Source organism: Muscardinus avellanarius, assembly GCF_963383645.1.
Source record: "Muscardinus avellanarius genome assembly, chromosome: 5".
Taxonomy (NCBI): Eukaryota; Metazoa; Chordata; class Mammalia; order Rodentia; family Gliridae; genus Muscardinus; species Muscardinus avellanarius.
In genome coordinates, this window is record NC_137790.1 from 33,428,102 (window position 1) to 33,455,856 (window position 27,755).

The 27,755-nt window shown below is 36.6% G+C and overlaps 1 protein-coding gene across 1 annotated transcript in view; it reads right to left on the reverse strand.

Annotated features, from left to right (window-relative positions):
- Positions 1–27,755, reverse strand: part of ROBO1 (roundabout guidance receptor 1) — a gene marked incomplete at both ends in the record, with an annotated part of 827,137 nt that overhangs the window by 27,047 nt on the left and 772,335 nt on the right. Inside the window, 8 exons of the mRNA XM_080696486.1 lie at positions 498–746; positions 5,095–5,239; positions 7,854–7,961; positions 10,066–10,401; positions 13,765–13,919; positions 21,014–21,056; positions 22,504–22,530; positions 27,319–27,516. Of these exons, the coding sequence (XP_080552612.1) occupies positions 498–746; positions 5,095–5,239; positions 7,854–7,961; positions 10,066–10,401; positions 13,765–13,919; positions 21,014–21,056; positions 22,504–22,530; positions 27,319–27,516 (1,261 nt within the window). The remainder of the gene's footprint in view (positions 1–497; positions 747–5,094; positions 5,240–7,853; positions 7,962–10,065; positions 10,402–13,764; positions 13,920–21,013; positions 21,057–22,503; positions 22,531–27,318; positions 27,517–27,755) is intronic.

The following is a 27,755-nucleotide window of genomic DNA, read 5'->3' on the forward strand; positions in this document are numbered from 1 at the left end:
TCTAACATCTATATCAAAACAAAGGTAACTGAAATCAACATAAAACAAATATATCAAACTCATTCTTCTGTGACATCACAGTTTATGAGAGAGCACATCAGTAGGTGTACTTAACTTTAAAAGACAAAAGAAAATCCACCTTTTTGTAGATCAAAGAGGCAACTTACCCTTGCACAAGGAAAACTAAAGTCCAAAAACATTCACTAATAATAACATGCTCAGGGATTAGCCAGCCATATGTATATGAATGTAATTACTGTAAGTAGGTGACTGCCAGTATACATTATTTTATGGTTGCAAGTTCACTGAGATCAATTAGTCTAATGAGATGTTCAACAATATTACTTGATATGGTCACTATTTGGCCTTATTGTGGGCTGATACTCCTAGAAAATGCTCACATAATTTAAAAATTACTTCATGAATAGCAGCATTGAATAAATGCCATGGAGAAGTAGAAATTATCTGATTCATCAGCAAAGATGGCTGTCACATACCTCCTGTCCGGCTGGTGCTGCATATGGCCAATTTCCTCTGGGCAATCCTGTAACATGGGCTGGAGCTCTTCCTGGGGGGAAGGGGTCAGAGTGGCAGTCGACTGATGGCTATAGGACACGGCAGCTGGAGAAGAAGCTGCTCCCCTCACAGGAGGTGTGGGGCCTCTCTCGTCTTCCTCCTCTTCCAACTCATCCTGTTGCAAATACATCCTTGCTGGTGGTACAGGGCATGGCATTTCCTGGTCATAGCTAAAACAAATTATAAGAACATGTAGACTTACTTCAGGTTAACCAAAGAAACTATTTGGATAGTAAGTGGAATATCAGCTTTGAGTTGTTTTTCAAGTCTGAAGGTTCTGGGTCATATTAGGAGTTACTGTTAAGGAAAATTCACTAGTCAGGTAGGAAGCTCAGACAGGAGAATTGAAGGGTTGAGGTCAGCCTTGGCAATGTAGCCAGACACTCAGAAACCTAGGGAGTCCCTCTTTCAAAAACAAAACATAAAAAGGTCAAGGGGATAAAGCTTGGTATTCACTGTCATAAGGTTTGTGAATTACTACATAGACTATTCTTGTCTGGCAGATTGCAACTTATGTTAGCCTATTATACAGGCTGAGAAATCATGCAATAAGGAAAATCACTTAACTGAGTTTAGCTTAGTACATCTGAAATGTATTTGGTATATTTTGCCCCACACCCATTCAACATATTTTTGAGGAAGACTCAAAGATAATACTGAACATGACCTGAAGGTAAAGATCTAAACTCTGTGAAAATTACTCTTTAAATTCTTTCAAAGAGAAAATATATTGGAAATCCACTCATTTTGTCCAATACAATCCACTTTTCCTCTGAAATTGTAATAGATCGTTATTTCTTCAGTTGAACACAAAACAAACTACTTGGTTTAAATTCAGGATGGTGAATGCAACATACAATGCCCTTAAACAATAAAGTGGCCTTTTACTTCTCTCTTAGGGCTGTGTGGGAATCAAGATGAATCAGGGGCTATTCATGCTTTCTCTTTTCTCTTACCCAAGGGTACGCATTTACTGATTAGAATGGCAGCTGTATCTTGCCTTCTAAAAATTATGTTTTCATTCTCCCCCTCTCTACCAAAAATTGACAAAGGGGCATTCTACCTGTAACTATACCTTCAGTCCCTTTTCATTTTTTATTTTGAAACCAGGTATTGCTAAGTTGCTTAGGGTCTAAGTTGTTGAGGTAGGCCTAAAACCTGCAATCCTCCCCTCTGAGCCTCACAAGTACTGGGATTCCAGTTATGCACATGCACTGGCTTCCTCTTCTCTCTTCCACCTGCCTTGTTTACCTTATCTTGGGAAAGCAGATGCTCAAACACTCTGGTGGCTTTGTACCTTTTCCTACTTTCCAGATCCTAATATCCCATCCTTGTCACTTTTCTGAAGTTTTTTTTTTTTAATCACGCCATTTGATAACTCATCCAAACCAGAAATCCTGTAGAGAATGACCCCTTCCTCTCTTCTTCATTGAACTATTCCCCAATTCCTTTCTGTTTTACCCATAAACACTCTTTCCATCTATTCCCTTATTTTTAGCTATTGCATGCACTAGTCTTTGAATCTACCATAGTCTTCATTGAAGTCTTTGCCTCCATTCGCTCCTTCCTTCACTCTGGCCACATTGTTCTCACATCACTTTACTACACAGTCCAAGCCACTCCCGGGCCATTCACTGGCTCCAAAGTCATAAATGGTTCTCTACTTGCTAAGAGAATACAAGGAAAAGGCCATGCAAGCACTCAAGTATCTGCACAATCTGGCTCACATTTGCCTCCCCAGCTTCCTCATTCCTTCCATGTGTTTCCTGTTAGTCCTGCAGGAGTCCACATCTCTGTGTGGTCCTAGTGTCCATAAAACCCCTCTTCTTCACTGGGGACCTTCTCATTTTCAAGGTCAAGAACAACTACGAGCACATCAGAAAACCTTCATTCTTTCTAGTTAAAAATCAGCTTTTTTCCTTTGGGGTAGAGTTGGATCTCCTCTATCATTTTTCTTTTCTTTTTTGTTTTACCCATACCAACTTATTTCATTTTAATCCTTCTTTTTGTAAACTAAAATAACATTAAAGTAACCTGGAAAATGAGCTTATCCACGTGAACTGAACTTCTTTACTTGCAGATTTCATTTTGCAACTTTGCTGACTCTGCAAAAATTTATTTGTAACACAAAAATTAAGAGTGCGACACTTTCATGCTTATCCCCACGCATGCGAAAAGATGGCAAAAAACTTGAGCCACATGACATACATATATGCCTTACCAAGGAAAAACAATACGGCTTTCTACTTGTGTGGACTCTCATATAAAAAAGTTGATTTAGTAGCACATTTATGTCTTATTTTATAAATGTTTGTGCTTAATATTGGTGATTTCCCCCATTTTAAGTAGCATCCAAAGAAAATGCTAAAGTGCTCCTAACATAAGAAGACTATAATGTGTCTTATGGGGAAAAATATATATGCATATATATATATATATATATATACACGCACACACACATAATTACTTTTGGTGGTACTAGGGATGTAGCTACACCTCCAGCCCTATTTTTTATTCCTTACTTTTAAACAGGGTCTGACAGAGCTGCAAAGGGCCTCACTAAGTAGCTGAGGCTGGTTGTGAACCCCGATTCTCCTGTCTCAGCCTCCCAAATGCTGGGATTACAAGAATGCACCACCATGTCCGGCTGGGAAAATATATTTTTAACACATATATTTACACAGAAATAAGATAGTGAGGTTAGCTGTGCTTCATATTAGTGAAAAGACACATATTAAGCAAACTTTATTTAAATGAATCCCTCATAAAAAAGGCAATACACTGACAAAAATGTTGTGACCCGAGGTTAAAAGAATCTAACCTTGTATTTTCTCTAGGAGTAATGGTTCAGTACTCACTAATTCATTGTTTACTGTAACTTTATAAAACATAACTACTATAGATAATGATAATTTACTACCTTTAAATATTTTTATATAAGAAATGTACTTGAAAATACATTTTTTAAATTTTTTTTTGAAAAGAGAAGTACAGTGGCTTTGCTTTGGGCAGAGATGGAACTCTAAAAGGCTTTTTATGGAATATGAAATAGAAAGCCTTTATGCTCATGATAGCCACTTTAGAAACATTTTTGGTAGATTTCTTTTTCCTTTCCTTTCTTGTATCTTCCTTCCTTCTTTCCTTCCTTCTCTTCTTTTTTTTTTTTTTTGTAGTTAATTCTCCAAGTCAAGTGAGTAGTTGGATCACTAGGATCCCACTAGTAGGATCAAAATCCTACTAGTGAAGCAACTGTTTTGTCTGGGTACAATTACACAGATTCTGGAGCAAGGAAAAAGCCCACTAATTTCCTAATTATTTTACATGGATTACTGATCCTCATTAAACTACAAACACTTTTGAGTTAAACTACAAACACTTTTCAGCAAAAGAGGATAATTACTCTGAAAGATAGGTTAATAGGATAAGAATAAAGAAAGGTTATTTTATGGAAACTTAAAGTTGTGCCATTGGTATTCTAATGCAGTCGGTACCACCTGATCCTGTCGTTCTGAGAAGTGATGTGTGAGATGATGTCAACATTGTGTGACCATCACAGAGGGACTTAGACACACCTACATGTTATGTCCACTGTAACCTAAGCTAAATAATGGCCTGGTGCTCCTAGGCTACAAATCTGCACAGCATGCTTAATACTGAAAGCAACGACAAATAATCGTATTTGTGGATCAAGATATATGTATATGTATATATATATGTATATATATGTGTGTGTGTATATATATAAATATATATATATATATATGTATATATGTATATTTATGCATGGAAAAGGTGCACTGAAAATACTAGGAATTAGAACTTTACAGTTTCATTTTACTCTTATGGAACAACCATCACATATGTAGTCTGATATTGAGTGAAAGGGCCTTATGCAACGCATGACTGTAATTTGAAAATTATATATAAGCACTCATGTGTATTCATATCCATGCGTGCTTTAAAAATACATATATGTGTATATATCAGGTCATGTATAGTCATGATTTTATATATGTATGTGTGCACATATATGCACATATATGAACACACATACATGTGATGTATACACATATGTATATAAAATTTTCAGAAGCCAGGCATGGTGGCGCACACTTGCAGCCCCAGTATTTGGGAGACTGAGACAGGAGGATTGCAGGTTTGAGGCCAGTCTCAACAAATTAGTGAGACCCTGTTTCTAAATAAAAAATGATAAAAGAACTGGAGATTAGCTTAGAGGTAGAATGTTCCTGGTTTCAATCCTCAGTAACACAGAAAAATAAAGAAAGAAATAATTATAAAAAAAAAAAAGTAAACCTTTCAGTTCCCAAAGAAGCTTCCAAAGCAGGATTCTCTTTTGGACAGCCTCGAGTAGGGTTTTTTGGTCCTAGTGATCAGCATCATTCTATTTATGGACGACTGTGGGATTTAGGAACCAACTTCCTCTTCGCAATCCGGTTTGGCAGTTATTTGTATGGGTTTACATGATCCTACGCCATTTACATCTGAGCTGCAATTTACCTTTCGTCTACCGAGAGGCTGTACTCTTCGCTGTTGCTGTGTGGGGGAGGATGTGCAGGAGGCGGAGGAAGCAGGTCTGCCCAGTTCATGCCGCCCTGTTTAGGAACCTTGGGTGTTCGTGCCCCTTTTTTGTGCCCTTGACTCCCTAGAAAATACATAAAACACCAGTCATTTCTGGACCTTAAAATATTTCCATTATCCATGAGTTAGTTATTATCTGCAAATCTAATCTCATAATTTATATATGTATAAACAGATAAGCACATTTTTTCATTAATTTTAAACAGAACTTATTTAGAATAGAAGGAGCAAAGTCCTGCCACGTGAAACTGCAGAATACATGGCAAAAAAGCAATAAAAGCATAAGTGAATTTTTACAAGTCATATCATTAATAGTGATCTTCCTACAGTAATTAATTGCATTATGGATTATCAGCTAAAACAAATGAGCTGGAGACGTATTTTCTGGAATGCTTTTCTATTATTTAATTGCTGAAACCTAAAATACAGTATGATACAGATACGATCTATTAGAGTTCCACCGTTGCATTAAATCTCTGAATATATATAATTTGTACTTGTCCACTGAAATGTTTTAGGCTCAATAAAATTACTAGTTTTCTTTAGAAAGGCAGGTACAGATGAAAATAATTGCTAGGAAAACTAATATAACTAATGAAAAAGGAGGCAGTAAAAGTGTTTTAAAAAAAGAGACAAAAGTGCTTTCAGCCACTGTTCCTATAAATTAGGGCTCACAGTAAAGCAATGTTGAACATTCTTAACAGTTTAAAATAGCCCAAGTTCTCAAGCGTTACAGTGTTTTGATTTTAGCTCTGGTTCATTCTTTTAACACTGGTAACTACACACAGATTCACTTTTAGAAGCCTTTGTGCAAAAAGGTATTTTGGCATAACATACTCCCCCCTCAAGACATCAATATGATACACATTAGCTTCATGTGTATTTTATAGACAGTGAGTATATAATAAATTTTCTCACTTGATCCCTTCCTACAGTTACATTACCTTGGTCTTCATCTTCTTTAACCCTATCCAAAAGAGCTACAAGTCATGTGGCGGATGAAACAGGTCTTAGCTTACTCAGCGAGCCTTAATTTTATTTTTAAGTCTCTTGGGAATTTTCAGATGATAGTATTTGTTATGCTGGAGGTGCTTGCACTGGCCCGTCGCCATGCCGAGTGTGGGCTGAAGGACGGGCTGTTATGAGTAAACCGCCAGCCTATGCCTGTGTCTCTACTCTCAGTCTTGCCCTCAGCCCCCTTGCAGTGGGGTTTGCGTTGTTGTGTTTGTGTTGCTGAGTTGACATTAACCAGTGTCTTCCTCTTGATTTCCTGATGCACATCTTCTGTTAACAACTCCATCAGCTTGAGAGGCTTAGCACTGTAAATCTCTCCTCCACTCTATTTCCTAGCTCACTCTCTCTCCTGCCTATCACGGGATTTCATGTCTTTACAATCTCTACCAAATAGCCGCAGAATAACAAATGACAAACAGCAGCACAGATATCAAGATCTTGGGGTCTAAGCTAAGAAACGGAAAAGGTCAGTTGAAAATTAATAATGTAGAATGATGTTTTTCCCCCATGAAGATATGATTTTCTAAGTGACTAGGAAGTCACAGATTAAATGATATACAATAATCAAATACTTAAAATATTTATAAAGGTTTCTTAAAGTAGATACTTCAAATATTTTTAATTCAGAGTTTACTTAATTTAAAAAAGAAAAAAGGTCATTTAATAATAGTTTAATTGTTAATAATTAAAAAATGTACAGTAGAATCTGTGAACGTCTAAACAGGTAAAAATCCATTTCTAAGTTCTTTTAAATAGGAGCAACTTTGACACAGGATTAAAAAGTGCCAAACAAGCATGACTTAGCTAAGGGAAGACAGTAAAATGCCAATTCTTACAGAAGAACAACAGAGACACTTGGCTAAAGGAACCCAGGAACAACTTTAATCCATTTGCTGGGAGGTGTCGTTTTTACCCTCTCCTGCAGAAACATGCTCCACTCAAGATTAATCGGTTTGTTCTCATTGTGGTGTGACGTGCCACATGTTAGTTCTAATAATGAACCGCCTTTAATTACAAAAACAGGACTTAAGTACCAGCAAGCTCCCATCTGCAGCCCCTATCAGGAAAACAGCTGGCAAACAGCTGCAACAGCATGAAGACCACAGGGAAGAGCCTCAATGTGGCTTCTGAGGCACGGACAGATTGAGGTTGCCACACTGCTTGATGAGGTTTCCCAGCAAGAACTAAGGGGGTTGCAGAAAAATTATAAACTGAGACAGGTTCCTCTTGTACCTATATCTCAGGTTGTTGTCTCTTGCCTTTGATTGTGTTTACAAGTACTCAAATGGTACGTGTTTTAATAGCCTAATTCCAAATGGTAACACATTTCGCAGATTGACATATTCTGCAGCATTTTTAGTTATATTTTGACCAAGTGAGAAGAAAAGTCAGCTGTCTTTAAAGGTTAGTTCGAACTCTGACTTTACTAAAGCTCATTAACAAAGAGGAAAATAAGTTGCTTAGTATTTGACACTAAATAGAATATAAAATGGCTTATTGAGTGGACAATCCCTTTGGTTGCAGACAAGACTAGTATTGGGGATTCAAATGATAAAAGATATCAGATACGACACCTACATACATCAGTCTATTGGCACGCAAAGAACAATCTCAAAATGTGCCACCTTTTTGAAAGAGGTTGACATTTCTTCAGTTCCCCTTACCAGATGTGCTACTGCCTCGATCCGAACTGTTGTAGGATCCTCCTGTATTCTGGTCGTAGGATTGGTTGTATGGGATAGTTGGAGGAATTGTATCATTCGCTCGATAATCTAGAAATTTCAGAAAAAAAGTTACACGTTTATTTTTTCTTTTGATCTACACAGACCATTTTGTATACACTTCTAAGCAATTGAAGAAACCAATTGAACCATTAATTTGCCTGGTTTTCTCTTTTATTTTTATACTTAATTAGGATATAAAAAGGCTTATTAAGTAACTTGATATCTATATATTGTCAGATAATAGTATCTATAGATAATAGGTAGATAGGTGAACATTTAAAATTATAGTAACAAGAACTGGGTGTGTAGTTCAATAGAAGAACAATGATGTACTTATCATGTCCAAGGCCCTGGGTTCAATCAATGGTCTCCTACCCAAAACATACATATGTACATGTATGTATAGTAATAAAATAATTCTAAAGGTAAGAAATCATGAGCTATCATTTCAGCAAATCTTAAAACATAAATTACAGTAAACAACCAGACATGGTGTTGCATGTCTATAATCTTAGTTCTTGGGAGGCTAAGAAAGGAGAATTGCAGGTTCAAAACCAGCCTCAACAACTTGGTGAGATTCTCAGCAAACTTGCAAGACTCTGTTTTGAAAAAAAAAAAACTTTTTAAGAAGGTCTGGGGTATGGCTCAGAGGTAGAATGGGATCAATTCCCAGTACTATTATATAAGTAAATAAGTAAATAAATAAATAAACTGAGATTTGTCAGCAAGATTATATCTAATGAAAAGCATTTCCCTAACAAGAAAATGAAATGTCTTGATCTGCCCCAGAAATGCTTCTGCTTATTGAGTCAAAGATGAAAATCCAAACGATCAGTGTTTCACTGGAATGCAGTCAGTAATAATCTGTCAACCTAGCTGCATTCCAGGGTCTTTATTATACTCTTGACATGCCAACTCTGTTTACAAGCAGTATAAACAATAAATCAGAGTTCTGCAGTACTTGTGCAGAAGACTGCCAGAGCTTTCTTTATAAGGCGCAGAGTAAAGCCATTTCCTGTGGAAGAAGCACGTGGTGCTAGCTTGAATCCCCACAGAACACTCCACGATTGCAGAATCTGCTCTACTCATCTTTGTCAGTATTTTTCATGACCGCATGCAGAAGTCTTAATCGATATTTACTAGATTGAACTATTATACCAATCAAGAGCTTTCTTATATTTGAGAGACGAGATAACTTTTGAATCAAAACACAGGACATGAACTTAAATGAAATATTTAAATTATCTTTTTATAGTCTTCAGCTATTACCATTTTTATTTTTGAGGAAAATACTCTCAACTTGATCCTAAAGAAAATAAATTTATGTTTCTTTATTATCTACAATGAAATGCATCCTTTGCCCTGGATACTCTCAGGACAAATTAGAGCAACTTTGTTTTTCCTAGAGGTATAACGGTGCCAATCATGTTATTAACAGCAATAGCCTAAAGAACTACAAAGAAATCAAATACCTACCTCTTTCAACCCACACATATTACAGTACAGAGACATTCCCCTCAGGCCATAAAATACTATTCTGCTGCTCCAAGTTAATACTAGGCTCCATTTATTTTAGGTTCTATACTGGCAGACTTCAATCAGCTCAGCCAAAGAAATTTAGGTCTTAAAATTATACATTGCAGCAGCAATCTTGGTAACCACATGAGGTAGAAGAAATACAACCAATTGAACCATATCTCCAGTTCATGTTTAATTTAATTATTTTTGTTCAGTTTGATATAGAAATGGCATTGGTTTCTATGACCATGTAGAAGCAATTATCTTCCATCCTCAAGTGGAAAGAATGGGATAGTCTATTTATTGAAAATGTGAGGTATTGTGACGGCTGTACATCCACCTTATGAATAAAAGATCATATGTCCTCAGCAATCCCTCACCTCCTATTAAATTTAAATTAATATAAGAACCATTTGAAAATACTCATATATGATTATAAAATCAATTTTCCAAGGTTATTGTTGTGCTAATTAACTCTTGGACACTGGAAATTTTGAAACCAAAGAAATAGGAAAATCGTGATAACAAAAGGCAAGATTTTACTTGCTGGTCACAGGGAAGTTTCAACACAGAGGGCTGAAGGGTTATGGGTAATGATGCAGAAAAGGATGAGAATAAACATGAAGCTCTTCACCTTTGTTTAGCTTGTTTTGCTCCATGATGTTATACTGAATGGGGGCCACGTCTTGCTTCTGCTGAACAGGCGGTTTCCAGTGCTTCTCGCTGGAGTCCCCGCTGCCATTGTTCATGTTATTGCTGAGGTTTGACTGGATGAGCTGGGTGGTGGCATAAGGAGTGGGCTGCCCTGATGGATTGACAAAACGCCCATCCTTCAGATTTGGGCTATTGAAGGTTTTCATCTCATTGATTTTGTTACTAAGATCCACATCACCATAAACAGTTGACTCAGGGAGCATCAGATTTGTTTGTTTGTTATCCAGTTGGTTGTTATAATTGGCTATACAATCAGCTACGTGCAATGGGGAGGAAAAGGAAAAAGTCATTCTGCATGGTTATTCATTTTCAATTTCTTTTTCAGTAGCTTTGTGTGTCACAGTAAAATTGGGATATAAAGTACCAGTGGGCTTAGGTTAAGATTAACAGGAAGGACCAAGTACTTGAATGGATTTTTTTTAAGAATAAAAATGAGAAATAAGAGGAGACATAGAATTTGTGTAGAGACAATAATTTTGAACTTTGGCCAGTGCTGTGTGGCAAATAATGCATGCACCTTAAAATAATTCTCCCTTAAGAACCTTTTAAATAGGAATTCCACTAAAATAATATATATGTGAATCTTCATGTGTTAATTTAAAATTTTCTAATCTTTGGTCACTGAGCTATTTAAAGCAATTTGTTAGCTTTTGAAGCAATAGAGCAAAGCACATAAGTTGAGACTCTACACAAAGGAGGGAGGCCTCTATTTGTAGATCAAAGTACCTGAGATTCCCATGCTTTATAAAGTATTTCTATTCAGAAGATGAGATGTACAAGGGTAAAGTGATAGTCATTAGTGCTTGGGAGAATTTTATTCATTCCTATCTTGGTCATATAGAATAATCGTTATAAGGGAAATAGGTCACATAATCATTTTTTCGTGGTTTCATAAGGACACCCCCAAGAAGAAGAAAAATGAAAATGATGACAAAATGAATCCTGCTAACCAGGGACATTGAGTCAAATAAAGCCCGAAGTAATGTCTAATATGTTTAATATCTAATTTCCACTCTAATTTTCCCTTTATTGAAATAGGAATTAAATAACTGATATACACACGTGTATCTCTGTCTATATATAGCTACATAGACAGATAGGTAAGTAGATAAATATATTTAAGACTTGTAGTTGAAAGTATCAAAACAGCAGGGAGAACAAAAGTTATATTTTAAAGTTAAACATTTCAAAATTCCTGATTATGGGTCTATGAGAGAGAGCTTGGAAAATGTTTGCTGCTTTTCCTTTTCAAATTTTAATTGCTTCTGTTTAAATTTTGATTGCCTCAACTACTGTAAACATAGCCTATTTTTGTGCTTAAGATATTGAATATAAAACTCCATTGTGTGTTGCTGGGCTGTTTTGGAAATATTTGGTCAAATGTATTAATTTAGCTGTAATGGCATTTAAAGCAAACAAAACAAAACAAAAAGCTGTGAAAATGGCCTTGGAGCATTATCTTTAGTTACTTGAAGAGTTTCTAGTTTTTTAAATACAGTTTATGCTAAAATAATTTTTATTAATTTAGAGAAGACAATGTTCGTGAGGAAAAAAAACAACAACTTCCTTTTGGTTTTTCTTTCTGTGGTTATTGCGGGTGATTGCTTTTTTTTCTCTCCTTAGTTTCACATTATTTCTTTGTTCTAAAACTTAGACTGACATCTAGCTTTGACAATCATAGTATGTTTTATTTTCCTGAGGAGGGATAACTTATAGTGCTGTTTAGTTTTTTATTATCAGTATGTTGGTGAATCTTTAAACTGTGTGCTAACTGCAATACATCATATGAACTGAAAAAATATAAAGCTACCATGGGAAAATTACTGTTATTTTATTCCTGTTGTTCATAAGTGATACCATTTTAACATGTTTGACAATGGTTTTCAACTGTGTATCTTTAAAAATGATGAGTTAGTGTGCTTGTTGTAGATATATAAATATAATAATTTTCAAAACATTTGCATCTGCTCTATATTACTGAATTAAACCATACATGATCAGGGAACAGAAATATTTGATTTCTCTGGATTTTACTTTTCTCATCTCTAATTTCTAGTCATTGTATTACTTAATAAAGGTTAAGAAATATTATAAAGGTAATACATTCATTTCACTTTGCCAGTCTCCGTATGGAAGTGTAATCCAGTAGGTCTTTTGAAGACAGTGGACTTGTTCTAACTTGCATTGTCTAAGATAGCAGCCACAGGCCATGCACATACAGCTGCAGAGAACTTGAATTGTTGATAGTAGGAGGGAGGAATTGACAAAGTGTATTTTATTTAACTAGTTTTAATTTGAAGAGCCAGTAACTACTCTATTGGATAATGCAACTCTACATATCCATTTAAATGGGTATCGACATTCTTCTCTTCTACAGCTCTCAACACAGCCTTCTATTTATGATTACATGACTCTGTTTAGATCTCCAGAACATGGATTGGTCCTCTGGAGGACATAGATTGGTTGCATGGATTGTCATATCCACCTTCAATGAATGGAGATTCAGGATTATTTTGGGAGTACACATATGGATTGCTCTATGAGTTCTTCTTTATAATTTATGACATCTTTACTTACATGCCATCTTTTCTTTCCCTTCTCCTTGATTCTGTGTATGTTACTTTTATAGTCACATAATTTTTCTATAATTATTTTTATGTAGCTTGTGAATATTGTTTATTTTGTAAGAAATAATCTACAATCTCATTTTTGTCTTACTTTAAATCTTATATGCTCCACATCTTTTTGTTTTATTGTGATGTTATAGTATGATATTACAGCAAAGTAATTTACTCACCCATATTTCTGAATCGAAAACATGAGAGGCAATATATGTATGCATACACAGCTACTATATGTAATGTATATAAGTATATGTAGATATATATATCTATTATGTCCTCAGGATTTGCTTCTATACTATAAATCTGATTTAACTTTTAGTTTTCACTTAAAATTTTTTGTAATTACTGTTGTCCAAATATTATTGTTATCACCCTTAACACATTTGATCCACTCTAACTATGGATTTATTGATCTTTTAATCTTTGTTACTCTCCATATCATGAAATTATTTAAATGCTATAAAAAATAGATAATTAAAAACAATGACTAGCCAGGCATGGTCACGCATGCTTGTAATCCCCACGCTTGGGAGGTGGAGACAGGAGGATAGCGCAGGTTTGAAGCCAGACGCGCTGGCTTAAGAGACCCTGTTTCCAAAATTAAAAAAGTATAATACAGGTCTAGGAGGGTATCCTGGAGGTAGAAGGGCTTCCAGGAACCCCAGTACCACCAAAAAAACAAAAACAAAAACAAAACAATGACTACACACATTCTTAAAAAGATGGACACTTTCCCATGATTCTGTTTCTTATTTGCTATCTATTCCAGAGTTTGTATTCTCTATTCACTGGGAAAATTCTCTTGATGAAGGGTGGAATAGGGAAGTTTAGGGATAGAGAAAATACTTGAATCAGGCAAGTGTCCTACACAATGCTCAACATTTCATGAAAATATTGGTTCATGTTTCCTTCCCCATGTGGGCAGAAAGAAAATAGCTCCCCTGGCTAATTCCCTCTACAGCTTATGCATGTCAAGCCCTTTCTGTGTCCCTAACCTGGGCGGCTGTATGTTGTCAGGTTACTGTCGCTGTTGCCGTTGCTGGCTGTGCAGCAGTTGATGGAGCAGTCATTGTGGCTGTTTCCGGTGTTAGGCCATGTGTCTGCCAGCCATGGCTGCGCAGCAGGTTCACTGATGTTGAGAAGTCCTGGCCTAAAGAAAAAAAAAACATAAAAGCAAATTTCCTATGAATAGAAAATAATATTTCCACTTCAGAAGACCAGAAAATATTCCATTTCAGTACTCTCATAATACTTTGGTGAATGATGCTGAATGATATTATTATATGTATATATCTATATTATTATTTTATGTATATTATTATTTTATGTATCTGCCAACAATAATATAATGTTCTCAGTGTATGCAGCCATATATCTGTAAACTAGTAGTGCTACACTTCAGATTTGATCTTTTACTGTTTGCAGTGTTCTACTCTGCATTTAGTTGTTGCGATTAAAAAATCAAACACAGAATGTGAAAATATGTTTTTTGAGCCTTTTAGTAGCTTACAAATATTCTAGTGAAGGTGATCTGCATTTCTTTATTTTTGACCCACAACTTCATTAAAAAATGGAACAGGCTCCTTTACTGAGACAATGGTCCCTTTATATTAGGTAGATTTACAAGTTTTTGTTCCAAACCATGTTTCCGAAACATTGAGTCTGGGGCCTTGTGACATTTCGCACATGGCGAAATCAATGTGTCTGTGCACAGGTCTGTACACTTGTCAACATTTCCGAATGGTGACATTGTAAAATGCCGTAGGTCCCTATATAAATAAAGGAAAGCTACTGAATAAAATCTGGTAAAACAAAGAAGTCGACTAAAAGAAATATTAACACTCCTTTTTTTTTTTTTTGGCACAACAGATGTTATTCCTCTCTCATGGACCACTGCAGAGACGAAGTGCATCGAGAATTATTTGTGGGAGCTCTGGACCACCAGAGCCAGGAACGCAAAGCAGAGTCCAAGAATGACTTTCTTTGCATCCTTTTCCAGCACTGACCCCACGTGGTAATTCAGTAAAGAGGTGATGATGTATGATGCACTGCGTGCACCAGAATAAGCAGACTGACACCACAGAATGCAAAGCTTTTCTCCATTGTTTCATTTGCTTTGTTAAAATACAATCATCATGGAAGGCGTGGTGGTGGTGCACACTTGTAATCCCAGTGACTGAGAGGTGGAGACAGGAGGATCGCACTGGTTTGAGCCAGCCTCGCTGGCTTAAGAGACCCTGTTTCCAAATAAAAATATAAAATAGGTCTGGGAGTGTAGCCTGGAGGTAGAAGGGTTTCCAGGAACCCCAGTACTACCAAAATAAATAAATAAATAAACAAATAAATAAATAAAATAATTTACTTGGTATGGAAGAACCTGCCTTTTCCCTCTCCACAGTTCCTAGTCTGCCACACAGGTAGTCAACTGCGGAATCTTATTAAGCAAATGGTAGTTATTTGAAAAATAATTTCCTTCAAATGAAGAATATGGATTTATAATCAATATATCTCTGTTGATATGTGTGTATCTAGGTATGTGATTAAAGTATCTACTCTGCTTATCATAGGCGAGGCATTGTTGTGAGTTTTTTACTTGTATTGACTCATTTAATCATCACAATGATTTGCAGCGTGCGATTGTTACTATCTAAGTTTTACAGATGAGGAAACTGGGACACCTGCAAGAGTTCAAGGCCTCTATGGACAGTTATACAAAGTGAGTGGCAGAACTGAGCTACAAATGCAAAAATCAAGCCCTCAAAGCACACTTTGGTCTAGGATCTTACAAACACATATACTAGAGCATGTAGAATTTTGCTAAACCTTTTAAGACTTTTTTTGTATGTGTGGTACTGGAAAATAAACCCAGGGGATATTCTACCTCTGAGCTACACTCCCCAGCCATTTATTTATTTATTTATTTATTTATTTTTGTTTAGAAATGGCGTCTCCCTAGGTTGCCAACCATCTTGCTTAATTGGTGACTGTCACTGAACCTGGGATCCTCCTGTCTCTGCCTCCCGAGTACTAGAGCTTCTTAAATACCCTTAATAAACGGGAGAATGGAGAAAATATTTGAAGCCTTGAAACTCAGGGTAAAGCGGTGAAAACTGGGTCACCTATTCCAATTGTTGATAGAGATATGCTTTGAAGAACAATATTGCTATGCCATTGAAATTTTCAACATTTAAATGCAAGCTGACCACAGATATCTGTAGTCTTTGAAATAGAGATTAGTTACAGAAATTCTGCATCTAGTAACCTTTATCTTTCCTATTTTATTTCCCCTTGAACTTAAGCCATAAATGTTATCACTGTAGACATTATTAAAAATAAAATTCCCATATTTGACACTGTAGAGATGTATGGTATGTCTCAAGTATAGGCAAAGTAGAAATTTTCCACAGCCTGGCTTACATGTTTCAAAAGATACAGACAATACTTATAGTGCTAATATGATTCTCTCTAAGGAAAACAAAACAGTTTTACAATGAATGCATTGATTTCATCATAGGCCTAGAGATTTCTTCATATAGATGGATAATTTCTTACAGGAAGTAGAATAACAACTTACATCCTAGATTTCTGTCTAGACTTGAGTTTGGAATCCTTATTATTTAAGGGAAAAGGTGAGCCTTGGTTATTGTGCCTCAGCGATCTTCAAAACACCAGGTGTATATTTCAGAGATTTTTGAGGAAGCCAAGGGCGTATGTGGCTACTCTGATAAAGATGTTATGGTCTTCTAAAGCTAGTAATCTCAGAGGCTACCTTTCCATATTAAAACTTATCTAATGTGTATCAGACATTTTGACTGCCAAGCAACAAAGTATGAAACTGAAATGAAACACATGCTGGTAGCTAGGCATGGTGGCACATGTCTCAAATTCCAGTGCTTGGGAGGTTGAGACAGGAGGATCATACATTGTAGGACAGCTTAAGCAACTTAGTGAAGTCCTCTGAAACTTAGTAAGACCCTGTTTAAAAAATAAAATAGGGCTGGGGTTGTAGCTCAGAGGTAGAATGCCCATGGGTCCAATCCTCAGTAACACACACGCACACACACACACACACACACACAAAAAAAAAAAAAAACAACAACAACAACAAAAAAACCCCCACATTTTGGTTATAGTGATTAACGTGTATTCAAAATATTACCATATAATGTAATCACATAATATATTAAGAGGATAGATTTGTGTGATGACGTGAAAGAGGGACAATACGCATTATTATTGACATGACAGTTACCTTGAATTCCTCCTCTTCTATTCGCATATATCAGTTGCTCACTCCAAGAAAATCTATTTGAATTGCTAAGCCAAAAAATAACATACTCTAGGGTTCAGGAGATGGGGAGGATGGAGAAGAAGCCTGACCATGAGGCTTTTCAGGTTGTAGGCCATGTCCTCTTCCCACTGATAGGTTGGATGAGTTTTAAAGCTAGGACACAGATCAAAGAGTTGCCAATATTTTGAGAAAAGCAAGGCTTGAGCTCCATTTCTTGTCTACCTCCCCTGACAGGAGATGTGGTATTGACATTATCCATAGGTTAGCCTGACTTTCACACTCCTTCCTCAAGTTATTTCTAATGTTTCCTGGTTTATATTGTGGTTTGAATTTTAAGTGAGGTTTTTGGAAGAGGCAACAGGAATGTCTGAAGTAAAGAAAACCACTTAAAAAGAATAGCTTCTTAATATTTTTATGATCCACTCCTGGATTACCTTGTATATTCTTTGCCTTTGTAGAGTTGAGAAGAGCTCTCTTTGCTTACTGCCATTTTCATTTTATCTTTTCTGAGAATATCTAAATTTACTATTAGGAGAATTAGAAGAGATTTCCAGATAACCTACTTTTTTATTAGAAGAAACAATCCAGCCCAAAATAATTTATTTAAAGCCATCATGAACTCAGGTCTTCTGACAGTCATTCATTTAATAACTCATTTATTTTTTCTTTGATATTAGTGTTTGATAATTCCTGTAATCATTTGATTTGTTGATGTTATTCAATAAAATATTGGTTACATTAAAATCTACTTATTGATAAATAAACCACATATTCACTATGATTCCAAGATCTTACATTCTATTTTTAGAGACAATCATACCAAGATTGACAATTTTTTTTCCAAAATACCAAATAGAAACCAATGAAGGCTTTGGAGGGCATATGATTTATGGTGTAACTACTCAACTCTGCCATTGTAGCTCAAAGCAGTAAAAAAAAAATTATATATATATATATATGAAAGCAAATAAGTCTATCTGCATTTTTGTAAATCTTTATTTATAAAAACAGGGGGCAGATTAGATTCAGCCTAAGAGCTATAATTTGGTGACCCTAAATACAAACAAAAAATAATGTCCCATGTCATTCACTGTAGAAGTTGCACAGTAGAGATTTCATGGAGGGAATAGAAGGTGAAATTGATAAACTGACAAAGGTGGAGGGTGGGAAAGACATCCTTAGGCTGATGCCGTAAGCAGTGCACAATGTGGTAAGGATGTATAAGAGAATGCAGTACCAGTGAGTGGGAAATGACCTGACAAGAGGGATCACAGGGTGTGATAGTCAGAGGAGAGAAATGAGACTGCAAAGCCCTAGACTTTGTGGACTTTACGTGCTATGCCAAGTATGGACCCGACATTTTAAATGTGATGGACCCTACCAAAAATGAGAATTTTAGCAGCTCAGAGACCTAGTCAATATACATTTCAAATGATCACCTCTAGCTCCAGTAAGGGAAGATGAACAGGAAGTAGATTTTGTCCCAGTTAAGGTAAGAGAGGATATGTGCATAAAGAGAAATAGTATTAGTGACAGTGAAGGGGGTAAGAAAAAGGATCCACAAAAGTGATGGTTGCAGGAGGTAACACGATGACTGGAAGATCTTGGCTTGGTGTCAGTAGCCAGGTGAAGTGCAGGTTGAGTGAGGACTCAGGGGGTCTGGGTTCTATGAGAGACACCAGGGCTGGAGGGATGCACATGAGAGAGGTTAGTGCAAGAGCTAAGTTTACTATTCATCCTCTGACTTCACTGATCACAAAACACAGACACATACATGCACACATGTGAGGAACAAGACCTCTTCCTGAAGCACCCTATCTCATCCTACTTGATTTTCTCCCCAGTACTTATCAAAGATGACTTTTTAAAAATGTTGATTATCTATCTTCAGCCTCTCCTATTATAATATAAGACCCAAAGCCGGGTGTGGTGGCTCACGCTTGTAATCCCCGCGCTTGGGAGGCTGAGACAGGAGTATCGTGCAGGTTCGAAGCCAGCCTCAGCTACTTAGTGAGGCTCTCAGCAACTTAGTGAGACCCTGTTTAAAAATAAAATAGGTGTTGTAGTATAGCCCGGAGGTAGAAAGCTTCTGGGTTCTACCCCCAGTACCACCAAATAAATAAATAAAATAATAATAATAATAATAATAATAATAGACCCACAAGGGCAGGAATTTCTATCCAATTTGCTCATGATGCATTCCCAGCAGCTAAGACAGTGCCTCTTGTGTAGCAGGTATTCATTATAGTTAATGAAGAAATACATTTAAAATTGTATATACATATATATATATATATATATATATATATATATAATCTCCGTCATCTGTAGCATGGAGTCTAAAATTTTTATTTCACTACTGCCTCTGTGACTTTCCAGTATCTTTTATCATTTTGTTTGGGAAAATGATCATTCCTATTTAGTATTCAAAATAAATCAACTTCACTGCCCAGATTCTGTTTTTAAATTGAAAATGCTATGTCTTCATCATGAGTGAGTTTTCTAAATAGATAGTTTAGAAACTTGGCAATTTTTCATCCCTGCTGTAGAAGCCAGCATTTGCTACCTATGCATTCCTGCCATTGCTTTCTGTGTGAAAATGTGGTCTATCTAGGTTGTAAATCCATTAGAGGAGGAACGAGGCTTATGTTTTATGTGCATGCATGTGTGTATAAGCATGTGCTCACATGCCCATGCACAGAAGCCAGGGCCAAGAAAACTGAAGTCTACAGTCATGAATGTATACACATAGAGAGGTGGTTAAATAATCAGGCATTCCAGATCTACCCATGAGAAAATATTCTTATGCCAAAGGCTCTTTCATGAATGTCTGAGCTGTGACTTACATGGAATTCCCCTGGATACAAAAATATGGTCTGGTTTAATTCTTAAATCAACTGGATTTATTCCTCACGGAAATATCCCTAGTGTTTGGTTTTTTCAGTGGCTGCCTTTGTTTCCCAGGTATGGAAACGGGAAGTTAGCAACACCCAAGAAGAAAACCACGTCTGTAAAGCACTGGCCAAACGTGGGTGACATTCTTTCTAAAAATCACTGGGTGTTGTATACTAAGTTCAGTCATTTTATTATTATACGGTATGTTCCTTGGATTCAAGAATCATATCTTCCTCATTTTTGTATGTCGAGTAGTGAAGAATATTATCCAACTGTACAAAAAGAGCACTCACTAAGGTAATTGAATTTGAATTAGAAAATGGTCTGGGTTGAGAAATTTTTTTGTCTTACACCTTAATGTTATTGTTTTAGGAAAAGAATCACCTTATTATGGAAGATCCTGGAGCATACCTCAGATAATTTATACCCTATTGTAGCCCCTTTCAGCCGCCTGTCATATCAATTTGTGATTTCTTTGTGAATATATTAAAGTTCACTGAATACTAAGTACAACAAAAATCATAAATATGGGATTGAGGATGACTTTAACTAGAAAGATAAAGATGCTCTTTGTTAACAAGATACCTAGATTTCTTCTTTTATTCAAACACATTTCCCTGCAAATGGAGATGTCAACAATGCCACATTCGTAACAAGAACAAACAAACAAACATAACCTCCAGCTCATGAGCAACTGCTGTGTTCAGCAGGTTTCTGGATGAACACTTCTTCTTTGATAGTATCTGTTAACTAGCTATATTTCTTAATCTTCATAAATGCCACAGCTTAATCACTTTAACTCCTTTTAATCATCTGCTAGATCAGCAAGTCTGTTTTTCTTGGTTAACGTGCGCCCTCTGGTGGTCAGTGACTAAGATGCAACCGTTCCCATCAGTAACAGCATTCCAGTGTACATAGCTTGGTTCAACAGCACAGGATTTGAACAAATTTTACCTTTAAGTTAAACCTTTGAGGTAATGAAAGTGGAATCATGGAGGAAGTCAAGAAGAAATATTTAGAATTTCCCTTAGGATCTACAAAACAAACAAGATAATTACCTCCCTCCACTGCTCACAGCTTCGCCTCCTCTCTGGTAAGTTACTAGAATGGTACAAAAAAAAAAAAAAAAAAGCAAGGAACAATTAATAGACATGTTTATAAATCAAAAGCTACTACATTCATGAGCATCCTTATAAAATGGAATTATTTCTCCCTTTTTACCGAGAAACATTGTAAAAATTATCACAGGACTTTACAAGTTTCTGATTCAACTAGTAATACTTCAAAAAAAAATTTAGCATTAAATATATATCACTCTTCTTAGTATTCCACAAGGTTAAGAAAAGCAAAAGTAAAAGTGGAGTACGCTCTTGTTAAGTGTAACCATTAGACATCTGTACATTAGCATTCCCATAAAATTTTATTTTAAATTTCTTATCACATTTACAACTTAAGGATTTTTTGTGTATAATCTTAAAATTCAGAAAAAACCCTACTAGATTTTCCCAGAAGAATAAGTACCAGAAAGACAAAAATAAATTCTAAAATGAACCTCTTTCCACACACAAAGATGTATGCCAAGTTGTGAATGTTATTAATGTGTTCTGTTTTTTACCCATCTTTTATTATGGCATGTTGAAACCTTTCTCTTTATATTTTCATTAGACATGGCTACATAATGAAAATATAGTTCAATGCTTCTGAAAGCATTCTCAGCTTAATAAATTTGAGTAAAAAAATATAGCTGTAACACACAGAGATTTGCACCTAGTTAGGCAAAGGGTTAAGGAGATTAGCTTTTCTGTAAATACAGATACATTTTCTAAGAAGAAATGTGTTTCTAAAAGCTGCCAAGTTCTGCTACTTAGAAAAACTCTAAACTAGGAGTCTGTAAGGGAGAGATAACTGCTCCCAGTGATTGCAATAACTGGATTAAAATGGAGGCGGCGTAACTACAGGTACATCTCCTACTAGAGGTGATACGAGAGAAGAGGGCCCACAGTGAAAGAAACTGAATAAAACAGAATACAAGTATTCTGGCTTGTGAAATATTGCAAAGTTTTTACATGTGCTGAATATTTTGGTTACCTTTATGAATAGTGATTCTGTGGACAGATAATGACAAGGTAGAGAATTTTGCTCGTGTGTGTGTGTGTGTGTGTGTGTGTGTGTGTGTGTGTGTTGGGGGGAAGATGTGAAAGCTTAAGTTAAGGGGAAAATGCATTGCCAAGTATGGAATAATCAAGGAGATGATTAGCATGTTAAATCATGCCGAGGGTAGAGTCAGTGTGTCTACTGAATGAAAACACATGCAAAGAGGGCTGAGATCAATGTGGAGGAGAGTCAATAGCTGCATTAAGTGGGTCAAAAGCAGCACCAACCATTTCTACTTCAAATGCATGCCTGGCGTGAGTGCGTGACGTGCTGCACCACATTTGAGTCCTTTCCCCCCAAGTTACCGCTGAAGATGAAATAAATCCAGAAACACAATAGTACAACACATGCCAAACTAACAAAGGAATGGAGGAGGGTAAGTGCAAATATATACCTGTTGGCGTGAAGGTAAAGGACGGGACTGAAAATCAAAACAAAATATAAACCAGTTATTAAGCTGAAGAGAGAAAGGGAACATATCACATTAGTGTGAATCAAGCAGACAGCTGAACATAAAACAAATGTAAATAACCAAGCCAGTAGGTCTGACGCTCTGATATATGAATACAACCAAATCAAAGGTTAGAAAAGAAGCCTGTCTCTACAGGTCCCAGGTTGAAGCGTCTGACATTCTAGTCAGCTCGGGAGGGGCACTGTCTGGCTTAGCCTGAGAATGACCCTGCATTTAGTAACATAGATTTAGCTCACGGATTCAGTCCAAACAGGAATCCTTCCCTATTAATCATTTCCAAACACTGGATGATGGATTCTTAAACAAGTATTATTGGGGGTTTGCAGAAACCTTATCTAGAAATCTGAAAGTAAATGCTTATTAAATGAACTAATAGGTGCACCTAAGTATTTATGGCTGGAAAAAAGAGAAAAGGAAGGAAAGAAAGAAATAGAGCAAGGAAGAAAGGAGGAAGGAAGAAAGGAAGAGAGGGAGGGAAGGAAGGAGGGAGAGAGGGAGGAGAAAGAAGGAAAGGAAGAAACTACAATAGAATCATAAAATCAAACTGTTTCACTGCCTGATGTCTTATCATATAAACAACACAACACTGCTTTTTATCAGCATAAAAATTTCTGAATGGTTAGAAAATATGTGTAATTTTTAACTTTATTTTCCCAGTCCTAGTTTCTATTTAGATGCTTTGTAGGAGGAAGCTGAGCGCGTGTCTAATACCACGCTAAAAGCAAACAATAGAACAATAACGCCCCTCACTCTCTGAACCTTCGCTCTCTCTGCAGTTATAAATCTCGATCTAATCAATAATGCCTGAAATTGAACTGCAGACCTAAAAAGTAGCAGCCTGGCCTCCCTCACTTTTCCTCTCTCCTCCCATTCCTGAGGGTGGGCTCTCACCAAAGCAATCTCCATGTCATTTTAGAGAGGGAGGGGACTCAGTTATTTTCCAATCTCTTCCCATCAATTTAAATTAAACACTGCTGAGATTAAGAAGCCAAGGAAGTCCACATTACACCCTTTACAATTAAAAGCTTGCTTTAAAAAACAATCTTTAAGATAAACACACTAATTACTCGGGTATCAAAAAAACACATTTTTTTTATCAACACTTGAATGTTGATAAGAAATTTAAGATTAGAGCTTTGGGGCTTGGCAAAGTTGATCCCAGTAGCATCCTCTGTGACTGTCGATTCTAACCAAACCACTTTATCTCTGAGCAGATGAGAAAGAACAAGACAATCCCCAGTGCTGCACACCCAGTGTATGCACTGGCCTTCGTCTTCAGCCCAGAAGCCCCTGTCGTAAGAATGCTATTGTGTTTTCTTTCAGTAGGATCTTTTCAGGGAGTCAATGTAATTTAGCTGCATTCAAAAATTCAGAGCCACAGTAACAAGTCTTCATATAAAAAGTGCATTTTAAACTAAAGCTATTCAAGCAAGAATGGAGTGCCTGAACATTAATTTGCAATCACAAGGACACGGGCAAATACGAAAGGTCCTTGTCATTACTTCTCCTGGCTAACTGCTAACCCCAGTCTGAGGAATTGAAGACGAGATGAACAAAGGTCGGTACTAAATGAAATTTCTCCTGCAAGCACACCAAAGAAAAATGAAATCCTCAGAGATTCTAATAATGTAATGAACGCTCTGTGTACCCAACGATGCTGGTGAAATAGGTGGCTCTAGGTAGATAGGAATATTTAATGTCACAGCAGATATTGCATCTATAGCTATCTGTAGGGGGAAAGGTTAAAAATGTTCACTAGTAGCTGGGTGTGGTGGTGCATGCCTCTAATCCCAGTGCTTGGGAGGTTGAGACAGGAGGATTGCAGGTCCGAGGTCAGCCACAGCAATTTGGTAAGACCCTCAGCAACTTCATGAGATCCCGTTTCAAAACAAAGAATAAAGTAGGGCTGATAGCATGGCTTGAAGATAGAATGTCCCTGGGTTCAATCCCCAGTACTGCCAAAAAAAAAAAAAAAAAAGGAAAAAGAAACAAATGTTCGCTAGTGCCCAAAGCCATATACTGGCTTGATATTACATAGGCCCACAGGTTTTTTTTTTCATTTATTTCTTTAAAATATTTCACTTCCCTGAAGACAAAGAGTATATACATATAAGATTTTGTAGAGATAATCAAGTTAAAATGAGGACAAACAGCATTAGGGTCAGCCCTAAATAAAAAATAAAATATTTCACTTCCCCAAATAAAATTACTTGCATTTTTTGGCACAGAAAATTTAAAAAACTCAAAGTGTACTATTTTTCAAACGCATAAAACCAAAATTATGAAAAAGTACTCAATAGGACAAAGTGAAGAAAGCAGAATCAAGTGCTCATCAAATTACATTTGTGATTATGTTCTATGACTTCTGCTGAAACAGAAGCTAGTGGACAAGACGATATTAGTTTAATAGGTTCTGCAGAAAAACCACAGGCATTTGCCGCATGCTCAGAGGGCATTAGTAAAGGAAAGGGGACATGTCAGAAACAAAGGAGAGCTTCATGTTACATTTTAGACTTCGAGACAATGTGGAGCATTAGACTGTTTTAGCCACACAACAATGTCACGTCATCCTGATCATAAAGGCTGGATACCACTGGCTGGCTATGTTCAAAATGGAGCCGAAGAGGAAGCTCTTTGGACCAGAAAATTCAGTAGATTCCAAATGTCTCTGTTAATTTGTCATTTTTCCTCATTCAAAGCAAATTTCAAAACAGAGTATACTCCCAGAACCCTGCCCTTTCTTCAGGCCACCCACGTGGATCCCCACAACACCCTGCTCTGCTCTGATTTGTAGTCAAAGGTTTTATGTGGGGACACACATGCCAGACATTGCTCTACTTCCTATACATAATGAGCATAGTTCTCTTAGCAGTCACCTCAAAGCCCTTACTTTCCATTTCGTAGGCAGAAACACAGACATTTTACTTCATCTTTAGGTAAGACACGTATCTGAGAAAAACATATTTCTAGAAGATAATGCTAATGCATCTCTATGCATATGAAGAGACAGCTGCGGAGCCACAGGCAGGAGGCACGTGGAGTTATTTTTACAGTATTAAGAATGAATCTGTGCTGAATCTGTTTTTTTTTTTTTTCTCTAACACCTCTTATAAAAGAGAGTACAAATAGTTTAGACTGCTGATCCATAATGGTTTATAGATGTAAAAGTATATAAGAACATTTAAGTTCTACCTAGCACTAAATATTTTAACTTAGCTATAAAATTAGGAAAATGTCTTGGCCAAAATATGTAGAAAGTATTTCTTAGGAAATATGCAGGCAATTGGGAGGGGAAAGATGGTGATATTCAAGGAGGGAATTTCTTTCTTAGTAACTCTCTTTAAATTTGTTTTGCAGCAAATCAAAACTGTTATATTAGACTAAAGTATGAACCCTGTAACTAGGATGATTGCTCATCCAAGCTATGACCCTTTTGAGAACAGAAAGCAATTTTATGAATGAGATTTTAGATGAAATCCATAAAAAGGACTTTACCCAGAAAACTGTCATTTCCAGCCACCATATCCTGGGTATGAGGCTGAGAGAAATATTTTGTGGTGGGGGAGGGGGTAAGAGGAGTATTAGCTAACTGATAGTGTTAATAATCTCCTCAGATACTAAAAATTACAAATCAACAATTTAGAGGGTGTGAAGATTTGTAGCAAAAGTTTTTATAAAATACTTTGGCATATTCAGTCCATCCTTAAACCTGAAAATAATATCAGGTAAGCCAGGTGTGGTGGTGCACACATGGAATGCTAGTACTTGAGAGGCTGAGACAGGAGGATCACAGGTTTGAAGCCAGCTTCAGCTACTTAGCAAGACTCTCAAATATACTATCCAGACCCTGTTTCACAACAAAAAATTTTAAAAGGGATAGAGGTGTAGTTCAGAGGTAGAATGCCCCTGGGTTCAAACTGCAGTGCCACACATTAAAAAAAAAAAGCAGGCAAGTAATCATTGCTTTTTAAAATTATAAAGACATTTGTAAAAAGAAAAAAAGGAGCCATCACTAATGAACTAATGAACAGTATATGTGCACTCCACAACTTTTAATCCAAGCACAAAAATGTACTAGGCCTTGTCTCTCTCCCAATTGAATCAGCTTACTGTTACACATTCATATTCACTAAGAAAAGAATGCTTGAATGCTATTTGGAAACAGGGTCTCAGTAAGTTGCTAAGAGCCTCACTAAGTAGCTGAGGCTGGCTTCGAACCTGTGCGATCCTCCTGTCTGTCTCCCAAGTGCAGGGATTAAAAGTGTGCACCACCATGCCCAACGGTTATAAATAATCAAACAGCAGTATTCTTTCTTAAATGGCTTCAAAAAAGGCAACAATACCCATTCCCTCTTACAACTATAAAAGTTTAAAGCCTGAATTTATAATTCCTGTCACAGAGAGATCACAAATTTCCCTCAAGAATATAGAGCAATAAAATAATTGGCTAAAATAAAAAGGCAATGTTGTCAGTACTAAGTCTAGATCCAGCTACATGAGACAGATTTTAAAGGACCTGGGTCCTAAGGAACTAGGTGACTCTGTTTGTGGTAGTGCTACCCAGGAGAAGTACCTAGGTAGGTATCATGATAAAATCAGAGTGTGCTAGAGAAACTTTAGATATTAAAGTAACTGAATAGTTATGATATATATAATCATGAATAATGTGTAGTCGCAGGCTCAAACCAAGAATTTTAGAAGCATATTGAAATGTGAACAACTTAACAAAGCAAATACCTTTTCGGATACCCGCATAAGTACTCGTGAGCCCATTCCTCTTCTTCCGATGTCGATAGAGCCAGATGCTGAAGACCATGAGGATGATCCAACAGGCTGCCCCGATGCCCGCGATGAAGGCCGGCTGCTTCACGACGTCAGAAATCTGCTGCGCCAGGCTGACTTGGTCCTCAGGTGACACTGGGTTGCCATGAGAATCTGAAAGAATATCTTCTGATTAACGTGGGTGTAAAACTCAATTATGACACAGTAAGTATGCATATAAGATATACAGCACCTGTCATTTTATTTTTTTGATTTGAGGACAATGCTCTCTGCTGTTCATTCTGCATCCGCTAACCCTGTGATGTAAAACACAGTCCAGGGGATTTGGAATTCCAGCCCAGTTTTGTTTGTTTTCATTCAAAACGAGTATGACATAATTATTTTTTTGAGAC